Source organism: Pelophylax lessonae, assembly GCF_965119305.1.
Source record: "Pelophylax lessonae genome assembly, chromosome: 4".
Classification (NCBI taxonomy): Eukaryota; Metazoa; Chordata; class Amphibia; order Anura; family Ranidae; genus Pelophylax; species Pelophylax lessonae.
The window spans coordinates 17,950,186-17,977,050 of NC_138771.1; the positions used below are offsets into that span (position 1 = coordinate 17,950,186).

At 46.6% G+C, this 26,865-nt stretch overlaps 1 protein-coding gene across 1 annotated transcript in view; it reads right to left on the bottom strand.

Moving 5' to 3' along the window:
* DIS3L (DIS3 like exosome 3'-5' exoribonuclease) overlaps positions 1 to 26,865 on the bottom strand; it is a 121,733-nt gene that overhangs the window by 6,517 nt on the left and 88,351 nt on the right. The window contains exons 12-14 of the mRNA XM_082253003.1: positions 24,085 to 24,612; positions 20,447 to 20,601; positions 6,300 to 6,466 (exon numbers count right to left, since the gene is read on the bottom strand). Coding sequence (XP_082109129.1) covers positions 6,300 to 6,466; positions 20,447 to 20,601; positions 24,085 to 24,612 — 850 coding nt within the window. The remainder of the gene's footprint in view (positions 1 to 6,299; positions 6,467 to 20,446; positions 20,602 to 24,084; positions 24,613 to 26,865) is intronic.

Sequence of the window (26,865 nt, forward strand, 5' to 3'; positions counted from 1 at the left end):
ATCAACTTTATAAAATTTTGTAAAGGTATGAACAGACGACCAGGTAGCCGCCTTGCAAACCTGGACCACTGACGCCTGATGGCGGAAGGCCCAGGAAGCACTAAGCGCCCGAGTGGAGTGCGCCTTAACAGGGAACGGAGGATTCCGTCCCTTAATAGAATAAGCCCGTACCACCGTCTGTCTGATTCATTTGGAGATAGTCGCGGCAGATGCAGGCAACCCCTTTTTGGGGCCATCCGTGATCACAAAAAGTGAATCTGTTTTACGAAACGAGTCCGTAGTCTTCAGGTAAATCCTGATTGCCCGAACCACATCCAAGGAATGCAACGCACATTCCCGAGGATGATTGGGCATAGGACGCAAGGAAGGTAGCACAATATCTTCATTCAGATGAAAATCTGAAACCACCTTAGGAAGAAAGGACGGCTTCGGATGAAGAACTACCCTATCCCTATGAACCACTAGATATGGGGAATGGCATGATAATGCAGCCAGTTCTGACACCCTGCGTGCAGAAGTGATAGCCACCAAGAAGGCCACCTTCTGAGATAACGTAAGCAAGGGAATCTCCCTGATATTTTCAAAGGGAGGTTTCTGCAGAACCGACAAAACCAAATTAAGATCCCAGGGCGGTAAGTGCGCGTGCACTGGCGGAGCCAGGTGCCGCACCCCCTGGATGAAATTCCGCACCAAGGAATGAGTAGCCAGAGGCTTCTGAAAGAAGATTGCTAACGCTGAAACCTGACCCTTGATAGTGCTCAAGGATAGTTTCTGTTCAACCCCCTTTTGCAGAAAAGCCAAAATTCGGGTCACCGAATAGGTACGTGGGGGAAATCTCAAAGATTCACACCACGCAATATAAGTCTTCCATGTGCGATAATAGACTTTGCTGGAAGTCGATTTCCTTGCTTTAATTAGAGTAGGAATAACTGAAGCTGACAATCCTCTGTCCTTCAGTACCTGGGTCTCAATGGCCAGGCCGTTAAAGCCAGCGACTGTAAAGCAAGATGGAAGATCGGTCCTTGAGACCGCAGATCCTCCCTGGGAGGAAGTCTCCAAGGAGCGTTCGCGACTAGCCTGCCCAAGTCGGCGTACCCGGCTTGACGAGGCCAGCCCGGAATTACCAGGATAACTGGAGTTCCCTCCACCTCTATCCTGCGGAGAAATCTCAGCAGTAACTTGAGAGGGGGGAAGACATATAGTAGCTGATACTGCCCCCTACGGGGCGCTCAGTGCGTCTGCTGCGTCCGCTAGAGGATCGCGGGCGCGAGTTACCAACCTCCGCGCCTTCCTGTTGAGCTGACATGCCAACAAATCCACCTCCGGGATGCCCTAATGAAGACACAGCTGGTGAAATCCTTGGTGATCGACCTAAGTCACCACCATGGTATAGTCTGACTGAATCCGAACCAGGCTGCCCTAGAGCTGCTTGGTCCAGGCAATCAGACAAAGTCTGATCGCTCTCAGTTCCTACACATTTATCAGAAACTTGATTCCTCTCGGAAGTGATGACTTCTCCTGACTGAGCATTAGAGACCGAAGTCACCGGACCAGAGACTTCCTGGTCCGCTCGCTCAACCGGATCCGATTCCTGGAGGGAACTGGGAATGATCTTTGGAAAAGGTAAAGAAAAAGTTCTGCTCAAGGAACGGGAACTACCACTCCCTGTAGCATATGAATGTTGGAAGGGAAGAATCGCACCGGTGATCGACACTCGATCTTGTATTCCGATCGTATGATCTCCTGAATCCCTTTGTCCGGGATTCAGGAAAGGAATGGATCTGAAAACCGGTGAAGACGTCCCCCCACCCCAGAGACGGGTGGGGGCGCACCTTCAGGCTGTATAGGTCTTATCTTCAGGTTTGGCTGAGTCGGCCTTTTGTTTACCCAACCAGCGCCCTTTGAAACCCCCTGAAGGGGCTTTGCCCTTCTCGCTCGCCCCAGCGGAGCGAACAAACTTTTTATGAGCGGAAAAGGAAGGTCCTCGCCTGTTACAAGGTCCTTTACTTTTAGCAGTCTGCGGCAAAAAAGTGCTCTTGCCCCCAGTGACATCCTTTATAATATCATCTAAGGTGGCCCCAAACAGGCGATCCCCTTGAAAAGGGAGATTAGCCAAAGTTTTCTTGGAACCTTGATTCGCCGACCAGCACTTTAACCACAGCACTCGTCTGAGGACTACTGCTGACATCGATGCATGCCCTAACAAGGGAGTGGCATCCAGGGCTGCGTCACAGACGAACTGTAGTCCTTGTATAATTTGCTCCATCAAATCAGATGCTGCCGGGGGGATACTTTTCCCCTTTAAGTCACGGCGTAACCATTTGGCCCATTCTGTTAATGTTTGTGAAACTAAACCAATGGCAATCACTGGCCTAAAGGTTGACCCTATCAGGGAAAAAATGGTGTGGGACTCCGCTTCCACTTTTCGATCCACCGGATCCTTAAAGGACGGAGCGTCCTCCAACGGGATAACAGTGGTCTTATTTAGTCTGGAAATCGGTGGGTCCACCACTGGTGGTACCGTCCATTTTTTAATGAGGGATTCCTCAAACGGATAGCGTCTAGCAATGCGTTTGGAAATAGCAGGGGTTCGTTTCGGATGACCCCATTCCTCTGTGATTTTATCGCCAAAACATTTGGGCAAAGGAAAAACCTTCGCCATCTTGGTACGCTTACTAGTACCAAAAGGAATTTCCATCTCGGTTACCTCTGCCGGTATAACCTCAAGTCTTAAGGTTTCCCGGACAGACACAACTAGTGCGTCCACCAACGCTTCTTCTTGTGCTATGGCGGAGGTAGAACTGTCCTCCTCACTATCTGAGGGAACATTACCTGAGACAACAGCCCCAGCAGAGGGACCTGCAGCTGCAATGACCATCTCAGAATCTGAAGTATCAGATGAAATAGGGGTAGGTGGGGGTCGCTTTCTTGACCCCCGTCCCTTACAGGCCATCTCCACCCGGGATACCAAAGACTCCAAAACTGCTGATAATGCATCAATACTCTGTGAGACACTGGAGGGTCCTGCGGCCACCTCGAGGGGATCAGATGGGGATACATGTGTGGCAGGGTCCATGAGTATACAAGACACTTGCCAGAAAAAAATAATTGCAATCAAAAAAGAAAACCTCTTTTTTTTTTTTCTTTTAGTCCCCCAGCGCAGCAGCGCTCCTCAGTGTTACCTGCTTTTGGACCCCTACAGAGAGAGAGAGACCCCAAGGCTCACCACCTGATGCTCAGAAGTTTCTATACAACCTGTTTCCAGCACTGTCTGTTACAGACAGGAAGTCTTTGGCTTGCTTTCCCGGGTAAAGGAGGCGGCTCCGCCTCTTTACACGCCTTCTGGCGCCTCCCTATTCCTCCTCGAGGTGTTTGATCACCTCAAACATGGCCGCCCCCATGCTAGAGACACGAGGCTACGCCAATATGGCGGCCTCGTGCGATCTGCAGGAAAATGGCGGCGGCCTGAGCAAAGTAGCAGCGGCCTGCGGGAGTGTGCACTTGGCCTGTGCGGCCTGCCAGAGGCTGTGCGGCCTGCGGGAGGTGACCGGCTTTATGGAAGGATGGCGACCTGCGGATGCGGCATCGGCCTGTATACACATTATGTCAGGTAGGATACCTCTATACCTCAACAGTAATGCTTTCTAGCAGTCTGCCACTGACTACAGTCATCTCCCTTACAGTGTCATATAGTGACTATAGATAGTCAGCTCCCAAACCAAGCTCTTAAGAGGGGGATCAATGACACCTGTTAGGATCACGTCCATCCATCCCAGGGAGGGGCCCGCATCCACCAACAAACCCGACAAGGGGAGAGGGGAACATTTTACTCACCATACCGGAACCGGGCGGGCGCCAACTCCTGACAGAACCCCTCTCCACCGGAGTGGGGGGGCTGTTGACCAATACGGACGCCGTGACTCAGTTTATAACTGGTCATTGGCGTCCAGGCGAGACGTTTAACTCGCAGGGTCAGTCCCCGTCCAGTGGGACTATGTCGCGGCCGACCCAGCGCGGAGCTGGGGCCTGCACGTGCTCGTAGGCTGAACTGGGGTGACCACTGGATCTCAACATCCAGCCCGTCGCCCAGTTCCAGCGTACTTGCTTCAAGATCTCATAGGAAAACTGGAGAAGAAAAGCTGCCTAAAAAAAGTATTTCTAAAAATCTTGCCAGGACCAAAGATCCCAGCAAGGAACTTCGGTCCTTACTCCTAACTAGACAGAAAAAACGGACTTCCTGTAGCAGAGGGAGAGAGGATATACCCTCTGGGACTGCCCCTAAGGTGTGGCCAGAACGTTTTCCTTCCGTCTAGTGTCCTACTCCTGTAGAGGGCAGCATAACCCAATGTGTTATTAATCAAGAGGACTGCGTCTGTCAATGAGCGACAGAGAAAGGTACTCTTTATGAAGAGACCCCAAATCCCTAATCCATTTTTGAAAATGGCGCCATCGCTTCTGGGTTACTATAGCGGAGAGCAGATCAAAGCCGAAGCGGAAGCCCCAGCTTATCGATCGGGACTCCCATCACGGAAAGCGGTGGGGGGGGGGGGGGGGGGGGGGTTGTCCTCTTCCACTGCTTGTAAGAGGAATCCATGACTAGTTAGCCACTAGGATTTCTTTTACAAGAGAACTGACCACCTGCTCTAAAAAGAAAAACCGTACCGGCAGCTGCGGGCATCATCCCAGTATAACCACTTGGAAGTCCAGCGACGTATGGGTACGTCACTGGTCCGGAAGTGGTTAAAATCAAAAATATTACCGACATACAAAGTCATCCACAACTCCACCCTCAGCTACATCACCAACCTCACCTCAAAATATCACCCAAACAGTCCTCTTCCCTCCTCCCAAGACCTCCTGCTCCCCTCCAGAACTTCTCAAGTGCCTCTCCCTTTCTCTGGAACTCCTTGTCCAACCTCTACGACTATTTCTTACTCTGCCCGCCTTTAGGTGATCCTTGAAAACGTATTCCTTTAGAGAGGCCTATCCCACCTCTAACACTGCATACTGGCTCTATGATTGAGCCCCATCATGGGTGTGGCCCTAGATCAGTGGCTGTCAAATTATGACCTAAAGAGGGCCTCAAATGTGGCCCCCGACATCACCAAAGGGCCGCACATAAAAGTTTCAATATACAGTATACAAGGCTTGAGTGTCCGAACTGCAGACCTAATAGAGGAAATGGTGGTCAGAGAGTGAGGATAGGGCTGGAGAGATGCTGCAGAAGACAATACGAAACTATCCTTTGAGGACTTGTCTACCTGGACTGTTGTCCGGAAGTGGGAGTATTTCCCGGCTGGACCCCCAGACCATGCCATCAATTGTTGATCCTTGATTGTGGCCCAGATTCTATAATAGTGGTGAGTGTTTGACTCTATATCTACACTCAGATGATGAACATATAGTGTCATGTTTTATTATCATTATTTTCTCAACGTGATGTTTAAGAAGCAAAATATATATATTTTTGTACTGACAATATGTTATCTGTACCTAGAACCTGTATAGAGGTCACCAGCACTCATGGTCCCCGAAGAAGCCCGCAGAGTCTGCGAAACATGTTGGACCTGGGTGACCCCACTACTCTAGGATATGGTTCATAATTTTATGTATCACATATTTGCTATATTGTTTGTCTTTTGATGCATTTGCATCTGTGTCTTTTTTAACAATTTTGTACACATGCATTAATAAAATTATTATATTTTAAATTGGTCTTTTATTTATCTATTCATGCCAATTAACTCCTGCCTACAAAGTCCCAGGTTGGGTGCTTCCTTAGAATACACAGTTCCCTGTGGGGCTCACTCAGGGTCTGGGTGTATTGGAACACCAATACCACTTGATATACTTTTTTCTCATATGCCTATAGGGATTTGGCAGGATTTCTCTTGGCTTACTGGCATTTAGGGTCGGCACTCAACACTTTCTACTACGAAACTGGGAGCATGTTATATGAGGTTGGTAGAGATCAATGCTATTACCCTAATCAATGTTTCTGCTGCAGGCTGCTGGGGTCCGAAGGGCCACACATCATATACCAAAAGGGTCGCAGGTTGGGCACCAGCTCAATAAACTAACTGGAGTTTGAGGAAAACATTGGTGTGTGGCGCGCCATTCTTGGATGTTACACGTGGTGTGGAGTGCAATATGGCTCCTGTGTCTCTGCACCCAACTGCACCGCAGGGCAAAGGAAAACATGGGGGTCTTGGAGCAGGGGGAACATACTGAGATCGCCCTGCTGTTGACATCGTCCTGATAGGTCACTCACCCCCCCACGCACCCTGTAAATCGCTCACCCGGTTTCGATTATTGATGTGACGGCACAGCTCCTCCAGGTCCTTGTTTCCAAGCAGATGTTCTTTTGTATTCTTGTGGATAGCAGCCAGGAGAAGCCGGTGTACAACAACATCAGCATAGCGGCGGATTGGTGAGGTGAAGTGGGTATATTTGTCAAGGGCCAAACCTAAACCATACAAAAGTCAAGATATATAAAATGATACAAAGTAAAAAAATACACGAGTTTCCTCCTCTAAATAAAAAGGTGAAAGAATGCTTTCTACTTTATTATTTTTAAATGAAGCCAAGAATGGGGAACAAATCCAATCATTACCACAACCTTAACTTCTCTTTTACGGCTCACCATGGGCAATGGGTCATATTTTTGTTGAATATTTTCTTTTGTGCTCATTTTATATAAATGGACTTCTAAGAACTGCCTCATATAGAGGAATTGAAGTGCTCCACTTTCCCTGTGTAACGGCTGTGAATTCTGGGAGCCATGATGTCACCCATAGGCTTCAAAGGCCCAGCCATTGTCGGTGCTCCCTCTTCTCCCCTGCAGCAGCCGGTCACTAAAACATGAGAGGCGGAGCTGTGGGGGTCACATGACCAGACTAAAAATAGCTAAAGTGGTTGTAAACCTTATTCATGAAATCTGAACAAAGCACATATCTGTAGTGTTTTGTTATTTCTCCCCAAAGCTCTAAGTGTTGTTTCTCTCTGGTGCTTCGTTCCTCTTTTCAGCATGAGTCACTTCTGACAAGTTTTCTGGAACAAGAAAAATTTGTGTTGGGGAGGGAACTCACAAGGCAGCATGTCTAATCACAACACAGTTCTTCTGCTGTGTGGAGGGGGGGGGGGGTGTTCTTTTTCTCCAATCTGTTCTCACACAATGTAACTGCAGTCTCTCCGCCCCCTTTTAAGAAAAGTTAAAGTTAGACTTTTCTTCATCTACTTTAATCAGCAGTCCCCAGCCCTCATCCTTGTCCATAAAGGGACAAAGATACTGGAACAACCCTAGATAGGGGTTATAAACTCATGTGCGCCCCTTCATTTTATGTATAAACCGTGCAGAAGACTCTTATGACCAGTTAACAAAAGCGGCTGCCTTTCTGTTAAACAATCCAAATGCATAGCTCCCCGACTGTCGTCAATTATGAGGGACTGTCCCTAATTTGGAACGAAGTCTCTCTGTCCCTCTTTCCTCCTCATTTTGTTCTGATCTATATAGTTGTATATAAAACGCACTGCTTATCTATTTCAAAGTGTTTCCCAGTGCTAAACCTTTCATCCAATTTCTAAAAATTGCTGCATCTGTAGGTTTCAAAAGTCAGTATAAAAGAATAGTAGTGGTAAAAAAAAAAAAAAAACTTGTGGGTTTATCTTTTTTGTTTGAAGGGGGAGTGTCCCATGCTTACATACTTATAGGCCCCTTTCACACAGGTGGACTGTTCAGATCCGCCTGTCCGTTTTTTTGGTGGATCTGAACGGTCCCCCCATGCATCTCTATGGGGCATCGGATGTCAGCGGAGACATGTCCACTGACATTCGACATGGGACGGTCCGTTCCCATCCGATTTCCCCCATAGAGATGCATGGGGAACTGACAGCTGTGTCTCCGCACACAGCGCGGAGACACAGCTGTCATCTTTCTGCTCAGCGGGGGATCGGCGGCTCGACCCCCCGCTGAGAAAAACGGAATCCGTCCGACGGACGGATAGTGTGAAAGGGGCCTTACTAATAGGTGTCTCTTATTCCCATCTCAAAAAGTTGGGAGGTATGTCTAACTGTATGTACATATATGTGTTCCATGTTAGGATCTACTAAAGAGAACATTTTTTAACCACCAGACCGCTGGAAGATTTTACCCCGTTCATTACCAGGCCACTTTTTTGTTATTCAGCACTGTGCTACTTTAACCGCTCAAGGACCGCCCCCTGTACATATACTGCCCTTAAGCACAAAAACATGAACCTGTACATCTTCTTCTTCGGCTCTGAGGCGTGTGCGCACCCTGCCAGAGCCCTGCTTCTGCTGTCGTTTGACACAGCAGGAGTCAATCAGCCGGTCCAACGGGAACCCAGAGATCCTTTGTAGAAAGGCAGTCTGCCAGAGAGAAAAATGGAGATCTCACGTTTCTGCTAAGCAGAAACACGGATCTCTGTTTTCCTCTAAAGCATCCCCCTACAGTTAGAAAGCACTCATAGGGAACACATTTAACCCTTTGTTTGCCCTTGGTGTTAACCCCTTTTCCCTGCCGGTGTAATTTATACAGTGACAGTTCTTTTTCTTTTCGCACTGATCACTGTATTGGTAACACTGGTCCCCAAAAAGTGTAGCTTAGTATCAGATTTGTCCGCCACAATGTCACAGCCTCGCTAAAAATCTCTGATACCCCCCATTTCTAGTAAAAAACATTTAAAAAAAATAAAATAAAAGTCACTAAATCTATCCCATAGTCTGTAGACGCTATAAATTTTGCGCAAACCAATCAATATCTGCTTATTGGGATTTGTTTTACCAAAAACATATAGCAGAATACATATTGGCCTAAATTTATGAAGAAATTTGATTTTTTACATCTTTTTATTTGATATATTTTATAGCAGAAAGTAAATAACCGCTCTTCATCTTCTTGACCGTAGGGTTATACTGCCCTCTAAAGGAGTACGACACTAGGCAGAGAAAAAGCTTGAACACGCCTATGGGGCAGTCCCTGGGGGTATACTTCCACTTCCTGCTACAGGTATTCAGTTTTGTAATAAGCAGTGTCAGAAGGAAAAAACCCAACTCCATAGAGGGGTGGGTGCTGTGTCCATCAATGAACAGCAGAGAAATGGATTTTACGGTAAGACAAAAATCCCATTTTCGGTTTCGTTAATTGACACAGCTCTTCATCTTCTTGACCGTAGGGATGTCCCAAAGCAGTGTCAAACATGAGGAGTGGGAACCACAGAAAAATCAAACTTCCCCAAGGCTAAACATAGCCAACCAGGTAACTTGGAGCTCAACTGTCAACAACTGGAGCTCATCTGAAAAGTTTTGGAGTTTAGAGGGCCAGGTCCTCTAAATAGCAGCCTGCAAAACTGTGGCCAAAAGAAGCATCCGCAGATGCCAACATAACCACTTTATAAAATTTTGTGAATGTGTGTACAGATGACCAGGTAGCCACCTGCAAACCTGCATCACTGACGCCTGATGACGAAAGGTCTAGGAGGCACTAAGCGCCAGAGTAGAGTGCGCCTTGACGGGAAAAGGAGGAACCTGACCTTTAATAAGTCTGTCTGATCCATCTGGAAATGGTCACAGCAGAAGCAGCCAGCCCCTTGCGAGGTCCATCCGTGAGGACAAATCGTGAGTCTGATTTCCTAAAAGACTCCGTAGCTGCCAGATACACCCTTATTGCTCGAACCACATCCAGGGAGTGCAAGGCAACTTTCTTAGGATGTTTAGGCTTGGGGCACAGGGAGGGCAACACAATGTCTTCATTCAGATGAAAGTCAGAGACAACCTTTGGAAGGAACGACGGACATAGACGCAGAACCATTTTATCCCTGTGAACCACCAGGTAGGGTGATTGACAAGACAACGCCGCCAGTTCAGACACCCTGTGCACCAAAGGCCACCAAAAAGGCCACCTTCTGAGACAACGTAAGCAGGGGAATCTCCCGAATATTTTCAAAGGGAGGCTTCTGGAGAACTGACAACACCAAATTGAGGTCCACGGCGGCAATGCAGACCGCACTGGAGGAACCAAGTGTCCCACGTCCTGGAGAACAGTACGCACACCAAGGAGTGTGTGGCCAACGGGTGTTGAAAGAAAACCATCAAGGGTGAGACCTGGCCCTTGATGGTACTCAAGGTCAGGCGCTGCACAACCCCTCATTGGAGGGAAGCCAAGATTTGAGCCACATAAAAGGAACGCGGGTGAACCCGGAGGGATTCACACCACGCAATTTACATCTTCCACGTACGATGGTAAATCTTCCTAGAAGTAGATTTTCTACCATTTAACAGCGTAGAAATCACCAAGTCAGACAATCACCTGTCCTTCAGCACCTGGCATTCAACAGCCAAGCCATCAAAGCCAGCAACTGTAAAGCAGGTTGGAAGATTGAACCTTGGGACAGCAGATCTTCCCTGAGAGGGAGTCTCCAAGGAGCATCGGCGACCAGCTGTATCAGATTGGCGAGGCCAGTCTGGAGCCACTAGGATGACCGGAATTCCTTCTGCCTCTATCCTGTGTAGTAGTCTCAGCAGAAGCTGAAGAGGAGGAAAGGTGTAAATCAGATACTGACTCCAAGGAGCCACAAAAGCATCTGTAGCGACGATTAGAGGATCCAGAGACTGTGCCACAAACCTCTGAACCTCCTGTTGAGGTGAGAGGCCAACAGATCCACCTCTGAAGTACCCAACCGGAGGCAAAACTGATGAAACACGTCCGGATGAAGAGACCATTCTCCCCGGTCTAACGCCTGTCGACTGAGATAGTCCACTTGCCAATTCCCCCCCCCCCCGGAATGTGCACAGCAGAGAGGGCTGGAACGAATCTTTCTGTCCACCTTCGAATGTCGGCTACTTCCCGAGCTGCCAGGACACTTCTTGTGCCCCCTTGGTGATTGACATATGCCACGGCCGTGGCATTGTCCGATTGAATCCGCACTGGACACCCCTGGAGACTACTTATCCAGACAAAGTCTGATCACTTGGAGCTCCAGTACATAAATCGGTAGTCTGGACTCTTCCTGAGACCAGACCCCCTGAGCACAATCTGTGCCGAGGACACCTCCCTACCCGGACAGGTGCATGCAAGTTTGAAGAGACGACCATTTGCTAGTCCGCAAAAGTCAAATTGCCTCCTGCAACTTTTGAATTTTCTCCCGGAGGAAGAAACACTCTGGCTGAGGATGAGCCAAGAGTCAGACCCACATAGACTAGGCTTGTGGATGGAACTACTCCTGACCAGGCAGAAAAAATTTGAATACCTGTAGCAGGAAGTGGGAGTATACCCCCAGGGACTGCCCCATAGGCATGTTCAAGCTTTTTCTCTGCCTAGTGTCCTACTTCAGTAGGGAGCAGTATAACACTACGGTCAAGAAGATGAAAAGTGGTGCCTGTCAAACAAAAGAGAAAAAGGACATAAAAGTTATTTGGGTACAGTGTCACATGACTGCGAAATTGCCAGTTAAAGCAATGCAGTGCCGTATCGCAAAAAAATGGCCTGATCAGGAAGGGGGTAAACCTTTCGGAGCTGAAGTGATTAATTGGTAATTGTGCAGTCCGTCATGCAACGCTGTACCCAAATTATATTTTTAGAATTATTTTCACACAAATAGGTTTCTTTTGGTGGTATTTGATCACCACTCAGTTTTTTATTTTTTGCAATATAAACTAAAAAAAATATTTTCTACTTTCGGTCATAAAAAATACGTAACAAAATCAAATTTCTTCATAAATTTATGCCAACATGTATTCTGCTACATGTCTTTGATTAAAAAAATAAACACAAGTGTATATTAATTGTTTTGTGTGAACGTTATTGCATCTGCATACTATGGAATATATACATATATTTAAACATTGATCAATCTTGATTTACTGATGGCCAAGCTAATTTCTTGAGGCCCTAAAATGCCAAGACAGTACAAATACCCCTGAAATGACCCCCATTTTGGAAAGTAGACTGTCTGAGGTATTTAGTAAGAGGCACGGTGAGCTTTTTAAAGTATTTCTTTGTCACAATTTTTTTAAAAATGAATTGAATAAAATATATCTTATTTCACTTTTTTTTTTTTTTTTTACATAATGTCACCAGCACAGTACATCATATGACTGGTGTGGCAATGATTAGGGCCACTAATTGGTGACAGTATGAAGAAAAAAAATTATTATATATATCAAAGTGAATAAAAATGATGCAGCAAGCTAGTCCATTTTGCAGAAATTTATTTGCAGCAACTCAAAATGGTACTCAGCAGTTTGCAGACGACGGATGGTGTCCTGGGGTATTTCCTCCCAGATTTGGACCAGGGCATCACTGAGCTCCTGAATAGACTGAGGTGCAACCTGGCGGTTTCGGATGGACCAAAACAATGTCCCAGAGGTGTTCTACTGGATTTAGGTCAGGTGACCGTGGGGGCCCTTCAGTGGTATCAATTCCTTCATCCTCCAGGAACTGGCGGCATACTCTCGTCACATAAGGCCAGTCATTTTTGTGCACCAGGAAGAACCCAGGACCCACTGCATCAGCGAAGGGTCTGATAATGGGTGCAAGGATTTTATCCCGATACCCAATGGCAGTCAAGGTGCCATTTTCTAGCCTGTAGAGGTCTGTGCATCCCTCCATGGATATGCCTCCCCAGACCATTACTGACCCACCACCAAACCGGTCATACTGAACGGTGTTACAGGCAACATAACGTTCTCCACAGCTTTTCCAGACCCTTTAATGTCTGTCACATGTGCTCAGGGTGAACCTGCTCTCATCTGTGGAAAGCATAGGGGCGCCAGTGGCAAACCTGCCAATTCTGGTGTTCAACGGCAAATGCCAATCTAGCTCCAGGGTGCCAGGGCAGTGAGCACAGGGCCCACTAGAGGACGTCAGAACATCCGGCCCTCAGGCCACCCTCATGAAGTCTGTTTCCAAATGTTTGGTCAGAGTCATTCACACCAGTGGCCTGCTGGAGGGTGTTTTTTAGGGCTCTCGCAGTGCCTGTTCCTCCTTGCACAAAGGAGCAGATACCGGTGCTGCTGATGGGTTAAGGACCTTCTACGGCCCTGTCCAGCCTGGAATCTCCTCCATGGTCCTAAAACTGTGCTGGGAGACACAGCAAACCTTCTGGCAATTGCATGAATTGATGTGCCATCCTGGAAGAGTTGGGACTGCCTGTGCAACCTCTATAGGGTTCAGGTATTGCCTCATGCTACCAGTAGCGACACTGACCCTAGCCAAATGCAAAACTAGTGAAAAACAGTCAGGAAAGAGGAGTAGGAGAAAAAAAAAAAAAAAGGTCAGTGGCCTCCACCTGTAAAACCATTCCTGTTTTGGAGGTCGTCTCACTGTTGCCCATCTAGTGCACCTGGCAGTTTCATTACCACAAAAGCATCTGAAACTGATTAACAATCCCTTCTGCTACTTAACTGACCAGATCAATATCCCAGGAGTTTAATTGACTTGATACTATACTCTGAATAAAAAGTGTTCCTTTAATTTTTTTGAGCAGTGTATATCTAGTGATGAACACATCTGATACGGCGGTTTTACTAAATCCCAAAGGGGGCAAAAACACCTAAGGCCTATGCACCCAGACCCATACACCCATGCAAAGGCTGAATTTACCTGCCCAGGAGACTCAGTCTGGGTAGCTGCATGCAGTCAGCCTATTAAAATCAATGACAGGTGGACAGCTGCACAGATCTTCACACACAACCCTGCTTCTTCTGTGAGGGACCGAAACATGGCTCAGAAATCAGAAGGACTGCGCACAAAGCCGTGCATCAGTCCTGCATTAATGCACAAGCGGGAATATCCGTAAGGATCAGTGAAGATCTGTGCAGCTGTCTGTCGATTTTACCAGGCTGGCTACAAGAAGCTGCACAGACTACCTGTGCCTACAGGTAAACTGGGAACTCTGCAAAAGTTTACCAATTCCGCACCTGTGTGAATGAGGCCTTAAACAGACGATGCCCCAAAATCTTAAACTACATAATGAAGTTACAGGGCAGCCACAATACATAAAGGGGAAGGGACAATATGGAGCACTCATATCTCTGCTCTGAGAACTAGGAGCACCTGTTTACACTTATTTAGTACCTTAAAAACAGGGGTCTCCAAACTATGGCCCAACACAAGATTTTATCCGGCCTGCAGCTAGGGTCAGTGCCATACTATCAATGTGCACGGCTTAATGATTTAAGTCAGCAGAGGCTGCCTACTGTCTCTGCTCCTGATGTAAGGGGGGACTCTGATGGGGGCGCTGATGTAAAGGGGAGGGGGGTGCGCTAGTGGGGAACCTGATGTAAAAGGGAGGAGCGCTAGTGGGGACCCTGATGTAAAAAGGGAGGGGGGCTAGTGGGGACCCTGATGTAAAGGGGGGGCTGGTGGGGACCCTGATGTAAAGGGGGGGCTGGTGGGGACCCTGATGTAAAGGGGGGGCTGGTGGGGACTAGAGCTGCAGGATTAATAGTATGAAAATCGCGATCTCGATTCACCCCCCCTGACGATCTAAACCTGACATATGCTCGATTCTTTGCATAGCTGAACAGCTGTGGAAAAAAAAAAGCCTCCCCGCAAACGCCTATCAGCATTGTCTCCCAGTAACTATAAACAAAATGATTACATTGTATCTTTTCCTTCCCTCTGCCAGGGAGAAAGGAAGTTTAGCCTCTTAAAGACTAGACCTTTTTCTGACACTTGTTGCTTGCAAGTTAAAATCATTTTTTTTGCTAGAAAAGTACTTAGAACCCCCAAACATTTTATATATTTTTTTAGCAGAGACCCTACAGAATAAAATGGCGATTGTTGTAATATTTTATGTCACACTGTATTTGCGCAGCAGTCTTTCAAACGCAATTAATAGACTTTAATGAATAAAAAATAAAAACCGTAACAGTAAAGTTATCCCAATTTTTTTTTGTTACACAGAGAATCGTGATCTTTATTCCAAGCTAAAAAAATCGTGATTCTCATTTTGGCCAGAATCGTGCAGCTCTAGTGGGGACCCTGATGTAAATGGGGGGCTGGTGGGGACCCTGATGTAAAGGGGGGGCTAGTGGGAACCCTGATGTAAAAAGGGAGGGGGGCTGGGGGGACCCTGATGTAAAAAGGGGGCTAGTGGGGACCCTGATGTAAAGGGGGGGCTAGTGGGGACCCTGATGTAAAGGGGGGGCTAGTGGGGACCCTGATGTAAAGGGGGGGGCTAGTGGGGACCCTGATGTAAAGGGGGGGGCTAGTGGGGACCCTGATGTAAAAAGGGAGGGGGGCTGGGGGGACCCTGATGTAAAAAGGGGGCTAGTGGGGACCCTGATGTAGAGGGGGGGCTAGTGGGGACCCTGATGTAAAGGGGGGGCTAGTGGGGACCCTGATGTAAAAAGGGAGGGGGGCTGGGGGGACCCTGATGTAAAAAGGGGGCTAGTGGGGGCCCTGATGTAAAGGGGGGCTGGTGGGGACCCTGATGTAAAGGGGGGCTGGTGGGGACCCTGATGTAAAGGGGGGCTGGTGGGGACCCTGATGTAAAGGGGGGCTGGTGGGGACCCTGATGTAAAGGGGGGCTGGTGGGGACCCTGATGTAAAGGGGGGCTGGTGGGGACCCTGAAGGGGATTTTTTTTTGGCCTGTGATTCGATGTAAAATATACAAGGTGGCCCTCATACTGAAAAGTTTGGAAATCCCTTCCTTAAAAGTATAGGAAATCTGTGACCCAGTGAAGAGGCGCTGATAAGGAAAACCTCTGCTAATGCTAAGAATCTGTCAGGACTGTCTGGCAGAGCCTCCTATCGGCTAGCTCTGCCTCAATCCGTTCCCAATGATCCTCTGACAATGACCGTGTGGCTGTGTTTACGCAGTAGTCATGTGACCGGGTACTGGAGGGATGAGGAATCACTATTTTACTAAAAGCTACTTTTAGGACAATTCTTCCCCTTTTAGTACATTACGCAGTACGAATGTTAAAGTAACGCTGTATGTTTTTAGTTCATATCAGAATTTATTTTGTGGTTTCCATTTAGTTAGTTGGAATTGGCACTTTCAAATTACTTCACTATCATTCTCTAAAAATTTTGAGCACATAAATTATAATTTATTACCCTCTCTCTCTCTCTCCATTAACAGCATTATCCCAGAGAGATCGCTGTGATTGAGTCTATAGCCAATTAAGCTGCTCAGTACATGATTCCCAGTGCATCAGCCCAGTACATTCAAATACAGTAAGCCGATCGCACTCTGAGGGCTCATACAGAAACTTCTGTAAAAAGGAAGCTGCTACAGAATTTGCCAAGCTTAAAGAAGAACTGCAAGAATAGATTAGTAAAAAGCCTACATTTAGAAAAAGAAAAAAAAGGTTTAAAAAAAAAAAAAAAATGGAGCACCAGGGACTAAAGGCCCGTACACACGTACCGATCGTCGGCAGACAAGCGTCGGCTGACGAACGATCTGCCGATTGTACGCTTGTTCGTATGATGCCTCCGACAGCCGTCAGCGCACATTCTGCCGACAAGAATCTGTCATGCAAGCATTAAAATTTTTGTATGCCGACACCAGAACGGCCGATTGTTCGCCAGTCAGTACAGATTTTGGCCGACAGACAGCAGATTTGCAAGACTGGGCATGCTCAGAAAAGAAAAAACACAGGGAAAGTGAACCATCACATGACATCACTTCTGCAGTCGGCTGTAGCCGGCGGACAAAATTCTTGTGCAGTCTTTTGCACTTTTCAACAGACACAACAGCCGCGAACATTTGATGGCCGATCTGTCGGCCGACGATCGGTACGTGTGTACGGGGCTTTACTTTTAAAGTAGTTGTAAAACTCAGATGTGAAAAATTAACAAAGCATATCCCTCTATAGTGTGTACTTGTCTCAATCCAAAGCACTAAAGCCCCGTACACATGTACCAATCGTCGGCCGAACGATCGGCCGTCTTTTGTCCAAGGCTGTCGTGTCTGTTGAAAACTGCAAAAGACTGCACACTAATTTTGTCGGCCAACAACAGCCGACTGCAGAAGTGATGTCATGTGATGGTTCACTTTCCTTGTCTTTTTTCTTTTCTGAGCATGCCCAGTCTTGCAAATCTGCTGTCTGTCGGCCGAATTCTGTACTGACTGGCGAACAATCGGCCGTTCTGGTGTCGGCATACAAAAATTTTAATGCTTGCACGACAGATTCGGTTCGGCCGAAAGTGCGCTGTCGGCTGTCGGAAGCATCATACTAACAAGCCTACAATCGGCCGATCGGTCGTCGGCCGAATCTTTTCGGCCGACAATCGGTACGTGTGTACGGGCCTTAAGTGTTTTTTCTGTCTGCTGCCTCCTTCCTCAGCTATCTGCATGAAAGTCTTCCTGACACCAAGAGGAAAAAAAGATGACAAGGAGGGATCTCCAGCACACAGCCTGTAAATGATCACCCCAATCAGTTCTCAAAACTCTCCTCACTGAGCTCTACAATGTGTGGGTTCAGCTCTGCCCCCCTCTTTTCTAATCTCTGAGGCAAGCTATATAATTTCTGCACTTTGAAGGGATGTAGAGAAGAGAAGACTGCAGGTACACGGGCACAATGCATGTAGGAGGATTTGTTTTATCTCTGTGTATCACCGGAGACCAGTCACTTCACTGGGTATATGGAAGGGTTTACAACCATTTTAAACCAAAGTGTCCCTTGTGCTGGTGCCGGCACGGATAGCGGAAATCCTCTGTCCTCGGGTTACATTCCCATACCTTGCAGCTGTAATCCTCTCGTGCTGCAAAGTTGGTGCACTGGACCTGTGAAGGGCACTCAACAAGAGTGCCAACTATGCCCGCCCTTTCCTCCCCTCTTCTCCATTCACAATCGGTTTTATAGTTTCTATGAATGAAAAAAATCGATCTATGAATGGAGCAGGCACACCCCTCAATCATCTGCCTGTCTTCCGTTCATTAAAGCAGAGGTCTACCCAAAAGTGGAGCTTCCGCTTTAAGAACTCCTGACCCCCTGACATGCCACATATGACATGTCTTTTTTTTTTTTTTTTTTGGGGGGATTTGACAGGTACCCGCTCCCACTTCTGCTTGGACCGCCTAGGTGGCTCGAGCGGAAGTCCTCCTCTGCCCCTCCCTCCCTGCAATCTTCTGGGGCACGTCACAGAAGATTGCCTGGTCATTCACGACGCGCAGCGCGACTCACGCATGCGCACCTGGCTGTGAAGCCGCAACTTGTCACAGTCGGGTGTCGGCGTATTGAGAGGATAGGAAGAGAACCGAGGATTCGGGCACCCGCATCGCGGGACAGGCGAGTGTGTGTTTATTAACCACTTAAGCCCCGGAAAATTTTACCCCCTTCCTGACCAGGCCCTATTTTGCGATTCGGCACGGCGTGACTTTAACGGACAATTGCGAGGTCGTGCGACGCTGTACCTAAACGAATTTGACGTCCTTTTTTTCCCCACAAACAATTTTGCAAAAATAACAATATTATTTTTCACATTTTATTATATGAAATTCCCCCCAAAAAAATGTAAAAATCAAAATTTTTTAACATTTTTGGCCAATTTGTTTTCTGCTACATATGTTTGGTAAAAAAAAAAAAAAATCACAATAAGCGTATTTTGATTGGTTTGCGCAAAAGTTATTGCGTTTACTAAGGGAAAGATTTCTGTCATTTTTGTTGTTTTTTTTTTTTTTTAACGAGTAATGGCGGCGATCTGCGATTTTCTTTGCGGTACTGCGACATTGCGGTGGACAGATCGGACCCTTAACTGACATTTTTGACACTTTTGGGGTTACCAGTGACATTACTACAGTAATCAGTGCTATACATATGCACTGTTACTGTAAAAATGACACTGGCTGGGAAGGGGTTAACTTTATTGGGGAAGGAGGGGTTAAGTGTGTCCCTAGGGGCGTGTTTCTAACTGTGATTGGATATGGCTTTACATGTAACAGCACAGATCAACAGTCCTACATAGCAGGACCCTATGATCTGTGCTGTTACACAGGGAAGAATGACAGGCGGATTTGTTTACATTAGCCGCCTGCCTTTCTCCCTTCACAGCGGACGATTGCGAGTGACCGGCGGACATCGGGTCCGCCGGTCACATGCACGGAGGTGTCCGTGAACGAGCCACCTATTGGCTTACAGGCTAGTGACGTACCCATACATCACTTTGCCTGGCCAGGGCTGACCGCCTCAGTATATGTACTTGCGGCGGTCGGCAACTGGTTAAAAGTCAGCAGCTACACGCCGCTTTGAAGTAGAATTTTTTTTTTCCCCATTTTGGATAGAGTAAAGGAGGATTATACATCTAAAGTGAAATAATCAAAAAATATTTAACATAATCATATTCCACAGTAGCGCAGCAAGAAAAAAAAAAAAAAACTTAAAAAACAAAAATAATGATAATCATCAGTCCTCCATGTGAAAGTCCATATCAGTGTATCACACTACTGTAGATGCTTGTTACCTTGGATCCACCACCACCACCACAGTGATAAAGGTGCCCTCCTTTCTTATAATTATAATTATAACCCACCAGATCCCACTGCCTCCCATTCTCATGAGTAGGCAAAAGCGCTTGATAATAAATCCACTTGTAAGACTTCACATCACTTCTCCACCTTTTTTTATTACTTAAAGTGATTCTAAACTCTTTTTTTTTCAATAAAAATTACAAACATTATACTTACCTCCTCTGTGCAGTTGGTTTTGCACAGAGCAGCCCGGATCCTCCTCTTCTCGGGTCCCTCTTTGGCTCTCCTGGCTCCTGTCTCCCTTTGAGTAACCCCACAGCAAGCAGCTTGCTATGGGGGCACCCGAGCCGAGTCACAGCTCCATGTATCCATTCAGACACAGAGCTGCGGTTCGGCCCCGCCCCCTCATTGGCTAACTGACTGACAGCAGCGGGAGCCAATGGTGCCGCTGCTGTGTCTTAGCCAATAGGGAAAGGAGTCCCGAAGGGATAAGACAGTTGTAGACATCGCTGGATCAAAAGGGGGCTCATGTAAGCATTGGGGGAGGGTCTGCTGCACACAGAAGGTTTTTTTATCCTAATGCCTTTGTACTGCAGGGTTTTTTTTTTTTTGAGGATACAACCGCTTTAAGTGGTTAAACTGACCTCATTTACAGACAGAAGATCATCCCTTTGATCTAAAGGATCGAAATGATACAATGTTTCTCCTCATCATTTTTTTTTTTCCTTTGACAGCTGTAAGCAGAGAACGGCTCTGCATTGAATCATGGAAATGGCAGATTACGATCATGGGGGCTGAATCGGGATCGTGATTTTTTTTTTAATGATTAATCGTTCAGCTCTACTTGTGACACGGTTTTAAAATGTGAGGGATATTTTTTTTATAAATTATCTGGAGCTGAAAAATTGGCCTGGGGTGAAAGTGTCCAGTATTGAAGTAGTTAATTGCAATTGTCTATTTGTGATGAAAAAAGAAAAAGCACACATGACTGCACTGTGGTGCTCACCATAGTGACAGAACTCCTCCTCACTGTACGATCCCGTAGAGAAATACTGAGCGTTGGACATGGCTTGTGTGGCCATTGATCGCAGCAGCCGATTCACCAGAGGGTCAGAAGGGTCATTTGCCTTATCCAGGGAATCTGCCAGAGACTTATTAGACCTAAGAGAGTAAACGAAAAGAAACATATTGTTAGTCACAAATCTGCCAAGCTCTGAACTATGGTTGTTAGTCCCGCGAACCACTTTAGCTATAGCAATGTGAGCCATTGGAAGCGGTAAGTTGCTGAGCTAAAGCATTAAAACCCCCTTTACCCCCAAGCTTTCCACATCTGTCGATTTCTTTTTTTCTTTTGAGAGAAGCACAGGAGAAGATGTACACTGATCTTGCAGTCATTTTCAACATCTATTTGCAGAAAGTTTAAATTATACCCTTTAGGGCTCCATTCACACGGCTGAATAGTGGCAGCAAGGGGCAGCCACCGGGAAGAATCAGTAGATTCTTGCTGGTGATTGTAAACGCTGCCTGCCTACACTGTGTGTGATCAGAAGCTGCTGGCAGATCAGATCAGTACTTCGTACAAATCAATGGTTGTTGCTGTCTGCATGTACCTGCTCATGCGAGTATGTCTTGGTTCCACATCTCTGGAGTTCTGGCAGTAGCTAATGGGCCAATTTTCACGCGGCCATAGAGTGTTGCTGTGTCCAGATGCGGGGCGCTCAGCAAACTATCCGCAGAAATATCCGCAGAAATTCTCCGGTGTGAATATTGGTTTGGGGGGGGGGGGGGGGGGGGGTTGTGAGACCAAAAACTTGCATCCTTAACCACTTTACCACCAGAGGATTTTTCTGTCTTACGTCCAGGCCACTTTTTGCGATTCGGCACTGTGTGACTTTAACTGACAATTGCGCATGTCCGTACCCAAAGAAATTGACGTCCTTTTTTTCCCACAAACAGAGCTTTCTTTTGGTGGTATTTGATCACCTGTGCGATTTTTACTTTTTGCGCTATAAACAAAAAAAGAGCGAAAATTTTGAAAAAATAACAATATTTTTCACATTTTTTTTATATAAAATTCCCCCCCAAAAAAATGTAAAAAATCTAAATTTTTTATCATTTTTGGCCAATTTGTTTTCTGCTACATATTTTTGGTAAAAAAAAAAAAAATAAAAATCGCAATAAGCGTATTTTGATTGGTTTGCGCAAAAGTTATTGCGTTTACTAACTAAGGGAAAGATTTCTGTCATTTTTGGTGTTTTTTTTTTTTAAACGAGTAATGGCGGCGATCTGCGATTTTTTTTCTTGCGGGACTGCGACATTGCGGTGGACAGATCAAACCCTTGACTGACATTTTTGGGGGTACCAGTGACATTGCTACAGTAATCAGTGCTATACATATGCACTGTTACTGTAAAAATGACACTGGCAGGGAAGGGGTTAATTTTATTGGAGAGGGATGGGTTAATGTATGCCTGGTGCTTACTGACATGTGTGGGGGGAGGTGACTGAGTGACACAAGGACAGATCGCAGGTTGAGCTATGCTGAACCCTGCAATCTAACCCTGCCTGTCACTTAGGAGATCCGCCCGCTCTGTTTACACAAGCGGGCGGATTTCCACACTCGATTCCCCGACGATCACCGCCGCTCCTCCCCTGGCCCGACTGGTCACAGCGGGAGCGAGCCTCCGGCGGAGTCCAGCGACGTAGGTCTACGCCGCTGGATGATAACGAGCCACATTGCTGCAGTAGCAGCAATGTGAGCAGGGCTAAAGTGGTTAAAGTGGAACTTCACCCAAAAGGTGACGTTCTGCTGTACCTGCTCTCATCCCCCCCCCCCCCCCCCCAAAAAAAAAGAAAATATGTGCCAAACGCAACAGAGGAGGAGGAACATATTTAGGGGCTCCAAGTAGTTTTATAGCATAAATAAAATGCTGATTTTTACATGTAGGGGAGGAATGTCAGAATTGGCCCGGACTGAAAGTGGTAATGAAAATGACTGCCTGATAAGATGTTGGGAACTTGTGGGTAACTTTAAGAAACTCAATGAAGTGTTCTGCACATTCCAGATAAAAAAAATGAATATACATGTACACTATATTGTCAAAAGTATTGGGACGCCTGCCTTTACACACACATGAACTTTAATGGCATCCCAGTCTTAGTCCGTAGGGTTCAATATTGAGTTGGCCCACCCTTTGCAGCTATAACAGCTTCAACTCTTCTGGGAAGGCTGTCCACACGTTGGACGAGAAGGCCTGGCTCGCAGTCTGCGCTCTAATTCTTCCCAAAGGTGTTCTATCGGTTTGAGGTCAGGACTCTGTGCAGGCCAGTCAAGTTCCTCCACCCCAAACTCGCTCATCCATGTCTTTATGGACCTTGCTTTGTGCACTGGTCCAAATAATTTGGTGGAGGGGGGGGGGGGGGGGGATTATGGTGTGGGGTTGTTTTTCCGGGGTTGAGCTTGGCCCCTTAGTTCCAGTAAAGGAAACTCTTAAGGCATCAGCATACCAAGACATTTTGGACAATTTCATGCTCCTAACTTTGTGGGAGGAGTTTGGGGATGGCTCCTTCCTGCTCCAACATGACTGCACATCAGTGCACAAAGCAAGGTCCATAAAGACATGGGTGAGCGAGTTTGGGGTGGAGGAAATTGGCTGGCCTGTACAAAATCAGATCAACTAAATATTAAAGTGCTAATATAAAGGACAATCCAAAATGTTTGTGAGAAATGCAAAAAAAAAAAAAAAAGTTCAAAAGTCTACTACTGAACTTTTTTGCATTTCTACATTTTCTTTCATACATTTAATGTTGGATTGTCCTTTATATTAGCACTTACTTATTGATTTGATTTTGCACTTGTTTATTCTTTATATACTACACACACACATATATATATATATATATATATATATATATATATATATATATATATATATATATATATATATATATATATATATATATATATATATATATAAAATCAATCAATTATTTTTATCAATCTGGTAGCGCACTGGTTTTAGGGGTATGTGTTTAGAATGTCTTTGTACTCAGATGTATAATTGGTGCCGCCCTGGATATAGGGCATCACACTGAGCACAGAACTTTTTTAATTTAAATATATTATTTTCTATTTAAGAATGTAAAATTAGACATGCTGAGAGCTAAAACATTTAAATGGGCTGTAAAAGCAGGTGGTGTTCTACCGTCATTCATTCTATGCATGAAGGTTAAAAAAAAAAAACCTTTCCCCCTCGCCCAAATACTTACCTGAGCCTGATCACAACGCATCGATGTGCACAAGAGCCTCGGCTCTCTCATTGGTGCAGACACAGCAGTGGGAGCCATTCCCAATCACAGACAGTGAGGAGGTGGTGGTGGGGGGGGGGGGGGCTGCGCTGTGCTCTGTGTCTTATGAACACACAAAGAGGCAGCTCAGGAGCAAGCACATGCAAGTGCCCCCAGAGGAAGCAGCTTGCTATGGTGAGCACTCGGCAGGGGGAGGGGCTAGGAGCACTGGCAGCGTACCGAGGAAGAGGTGGATGTGGGCTGCTAAATGCAAAACCACTGCAACAGAGCAGCTAAGTAGAACATGGTTATTATTGAAAAAGATGAACCTTTAGAATCACAGTAAATGTTACTTACCGGGTGTCTATATGAAACCCTTTAGCCTGTGCGCACTCTTTGAGTTCTTTAAAGAATTCCTGACGTGGAGGTGGATGAAATCGGAGTAATGCCTGCTGGGGGAAGCTCTCCCAGATCTTCTTGGCTACCCAGTGATTGGCTAAGATCATACATTCTGCTATAGTCTCATGCACCTGTAAAGGTTGCTTAGGAACCAAGTCATCAATGCTATGCTCCTCCCCCAACTGGACCCGAACCTCGACCCCTTCCAATTCCAGTGCTCCACTCATATCTCTCCGTGTCCGGACAGCTCGAGCCACCTCTGTCAGTTTACGTATCGCCCACAGGAGACGGTCCAGTTTTGTGGAGTCCTGAGAAACTGGTTTAAGTTCAGGGTCAGAATTTAGTGGCTCCAGATCTCCATCCAGCAGCTGCTGAGCCACTTCATAGCTCAACTTGTAGCAGGAGCGGATTATGGTTCTGCCATACCACACCCTTCTGATGTCATACGTCGTGCCGTCCAACTCCCACATTACACTCACCGCATACCTAGGCATAAACGGAAGCTTTAAAAAAACTTCACATAAAAACATTCTATGTACGAACAATACATACAAACAAAAATATAAAAAAAATCAGAAGACAGAAGAGCAAACTTTTATGACAACAATTCTGTGAGTTTTAGCCTCCGATCACACCAGCGCGATTTGACATTGCCGGCAATGGCACAGTCTTAATCGGTGCGACGCCAACGCACAAATTTCCAAAAGTATTTCCTGCACTACTTTTTGTCGACTTCGGGGGCAATTTCAATAGACATCTGTGCATGAAGCCGCACAGATATCCCTCAAATCGCCCCCCAACTCACACTGAACCTCAGGTCTGAAATCGCACAATGACAAACCCGCAGTCACTGTGCTCACACTTTATAGGGGCTTCTAGATGGAGTTCTAAATTGCAGTAAAGACAACTTAAGAGTAGATTTAGATGAGAGTCTAAATTTCCCTAGCCTCTGTAGCTACTGACAGGAACTGAGAAACGCCTCCTCATCGCTTGTTTTCGAGCTCTTTCACACGGGCGATCCGATCAGATCCGCCGGTCAGTTTTTTAGGCGGATCTGATCGGATCCTCCATGCAGTTCTATGGGGCAGCGGATGTCAGCGGAGACATGTCCGCTGACACCTGCTGCCATCTGTATCCAATCCGGTCCGTGAAATCTGGACAGATGGAATCCCTATTTTTCCATCCGTTCAGGGATCGGATGAGAGCGGACAGACGGTCCGCTCTCATCCGATCCCCCATAGAGAGCAGCGGGAGCTGTGACACCTCCCTCTCCGCACTGCAAGCAGAGACGGAGCTGTCATCCGCTGGCTCAACGGGGATCGGCGGATCGATCCCCGCTGAGCAGCACGGATCCGCCTACGGAGGCGGACCGTGTGAAAGAGCCCTTCACCACTTTTTTGCCGACAATCCCGCCGCAACCGAGGGCATTGCATGTGGTTGCGGGGTAATTGTAGCGGCTTCCCCATTGATTTGCATAGAGTATGCTTCCCGCCCACTGATCCCTACATATCGAGTCAACTTAGCCACAGTCGCAAAGTGAAGCATAATGACCGCAGGGGGTAAACATTACCCTCTGCTGCCTATTGCAGCAAAATGAAGCTCAATTGCGTTGGGGGGGGGGGGGGCACCAAGAATGTGCAAGTCTAAACAAGGCCTTAAAGTGTTACTAAACCTACAACAGTAAAATCAGTCTGTATATGCAGTAAAGCATGCTTGTTATACTCACTGTGGAACCTAAGGGGTTAATCCTTTGTATTGTGTAAAATGACTGTTTGATCCTGTCTTCTCTGATCCTCTCCTTCTTCCACTATCCACAATAGACTAGAGCCTTGGGGGCACTGTGCACTTGTTCAGTTTAGTGTACATTGCTACAGAGTTTTTTTTTTTCTTGGGAGGGTGCATGTGATCAGCAAAGGGCCAATCAGACAGAGGGTCAGGGGTCCTGCAGCCTCATAGGACAGTCAAGAGTAGAATGAAAACTCCTCCTACAAGCTTCAACCGGACACTGATAGAAGTCACAAGACTGCTACATACTGCTAATGAGAAAAGGTATTTAGCAGGTTATATTTACTAAAATAGTTGCATTTCCCTGTTCTGTGTACTGTGGGGGAGCAGATATAGTGAATGCAGGGTCGGGAGTTTAGTAATACTTTAAGCATGGGTGCGCAATCTGTGGTCCTCCAGCTACAAGTCCCATGAGGCATTGTGTGATGGTGTTCACCGTCACTGGAATTTAAGGACAGATGGGTGATGGTTTGGATTGCTTCATATTTGTCAGCAAGGTCTCCATGCAGAAATATTGAGATTTGTTCCCAGTTGCCATGAGGTCTCTGACCAGGAAGTACAACTCCTAATATGGTCATTCCAGGAAGTTCAATGAGGAGACTGACTGTCTAACAATGTTGCTTTTGTCTGAGGTGGCTTTCCATTCACCTATTGTCGGGTGTGCTAATGACCCCACCTGTTGTCTGCTAAGGGATGTATTGACACTCAGAGTAATGTGTATTGGGGGCTCGTTATGGAACCATTGTTCTGTGTCTGGCTATTGTGTACATTGATTGTCCCCTGGGGGCTTCTTTCTCATTACACATAACAGTCCTTCTAATCAAGCTAACGGGCCAATCCCTGCTGACTCATTTTCAAGTCCTCATTTGCATGGCTAAGGAGGACCTGAAGGAGAACGGCATGTACTATGCAATTGACCAATGGGAAAGCGGTTGTTGGGGGCAGGATGTTCCA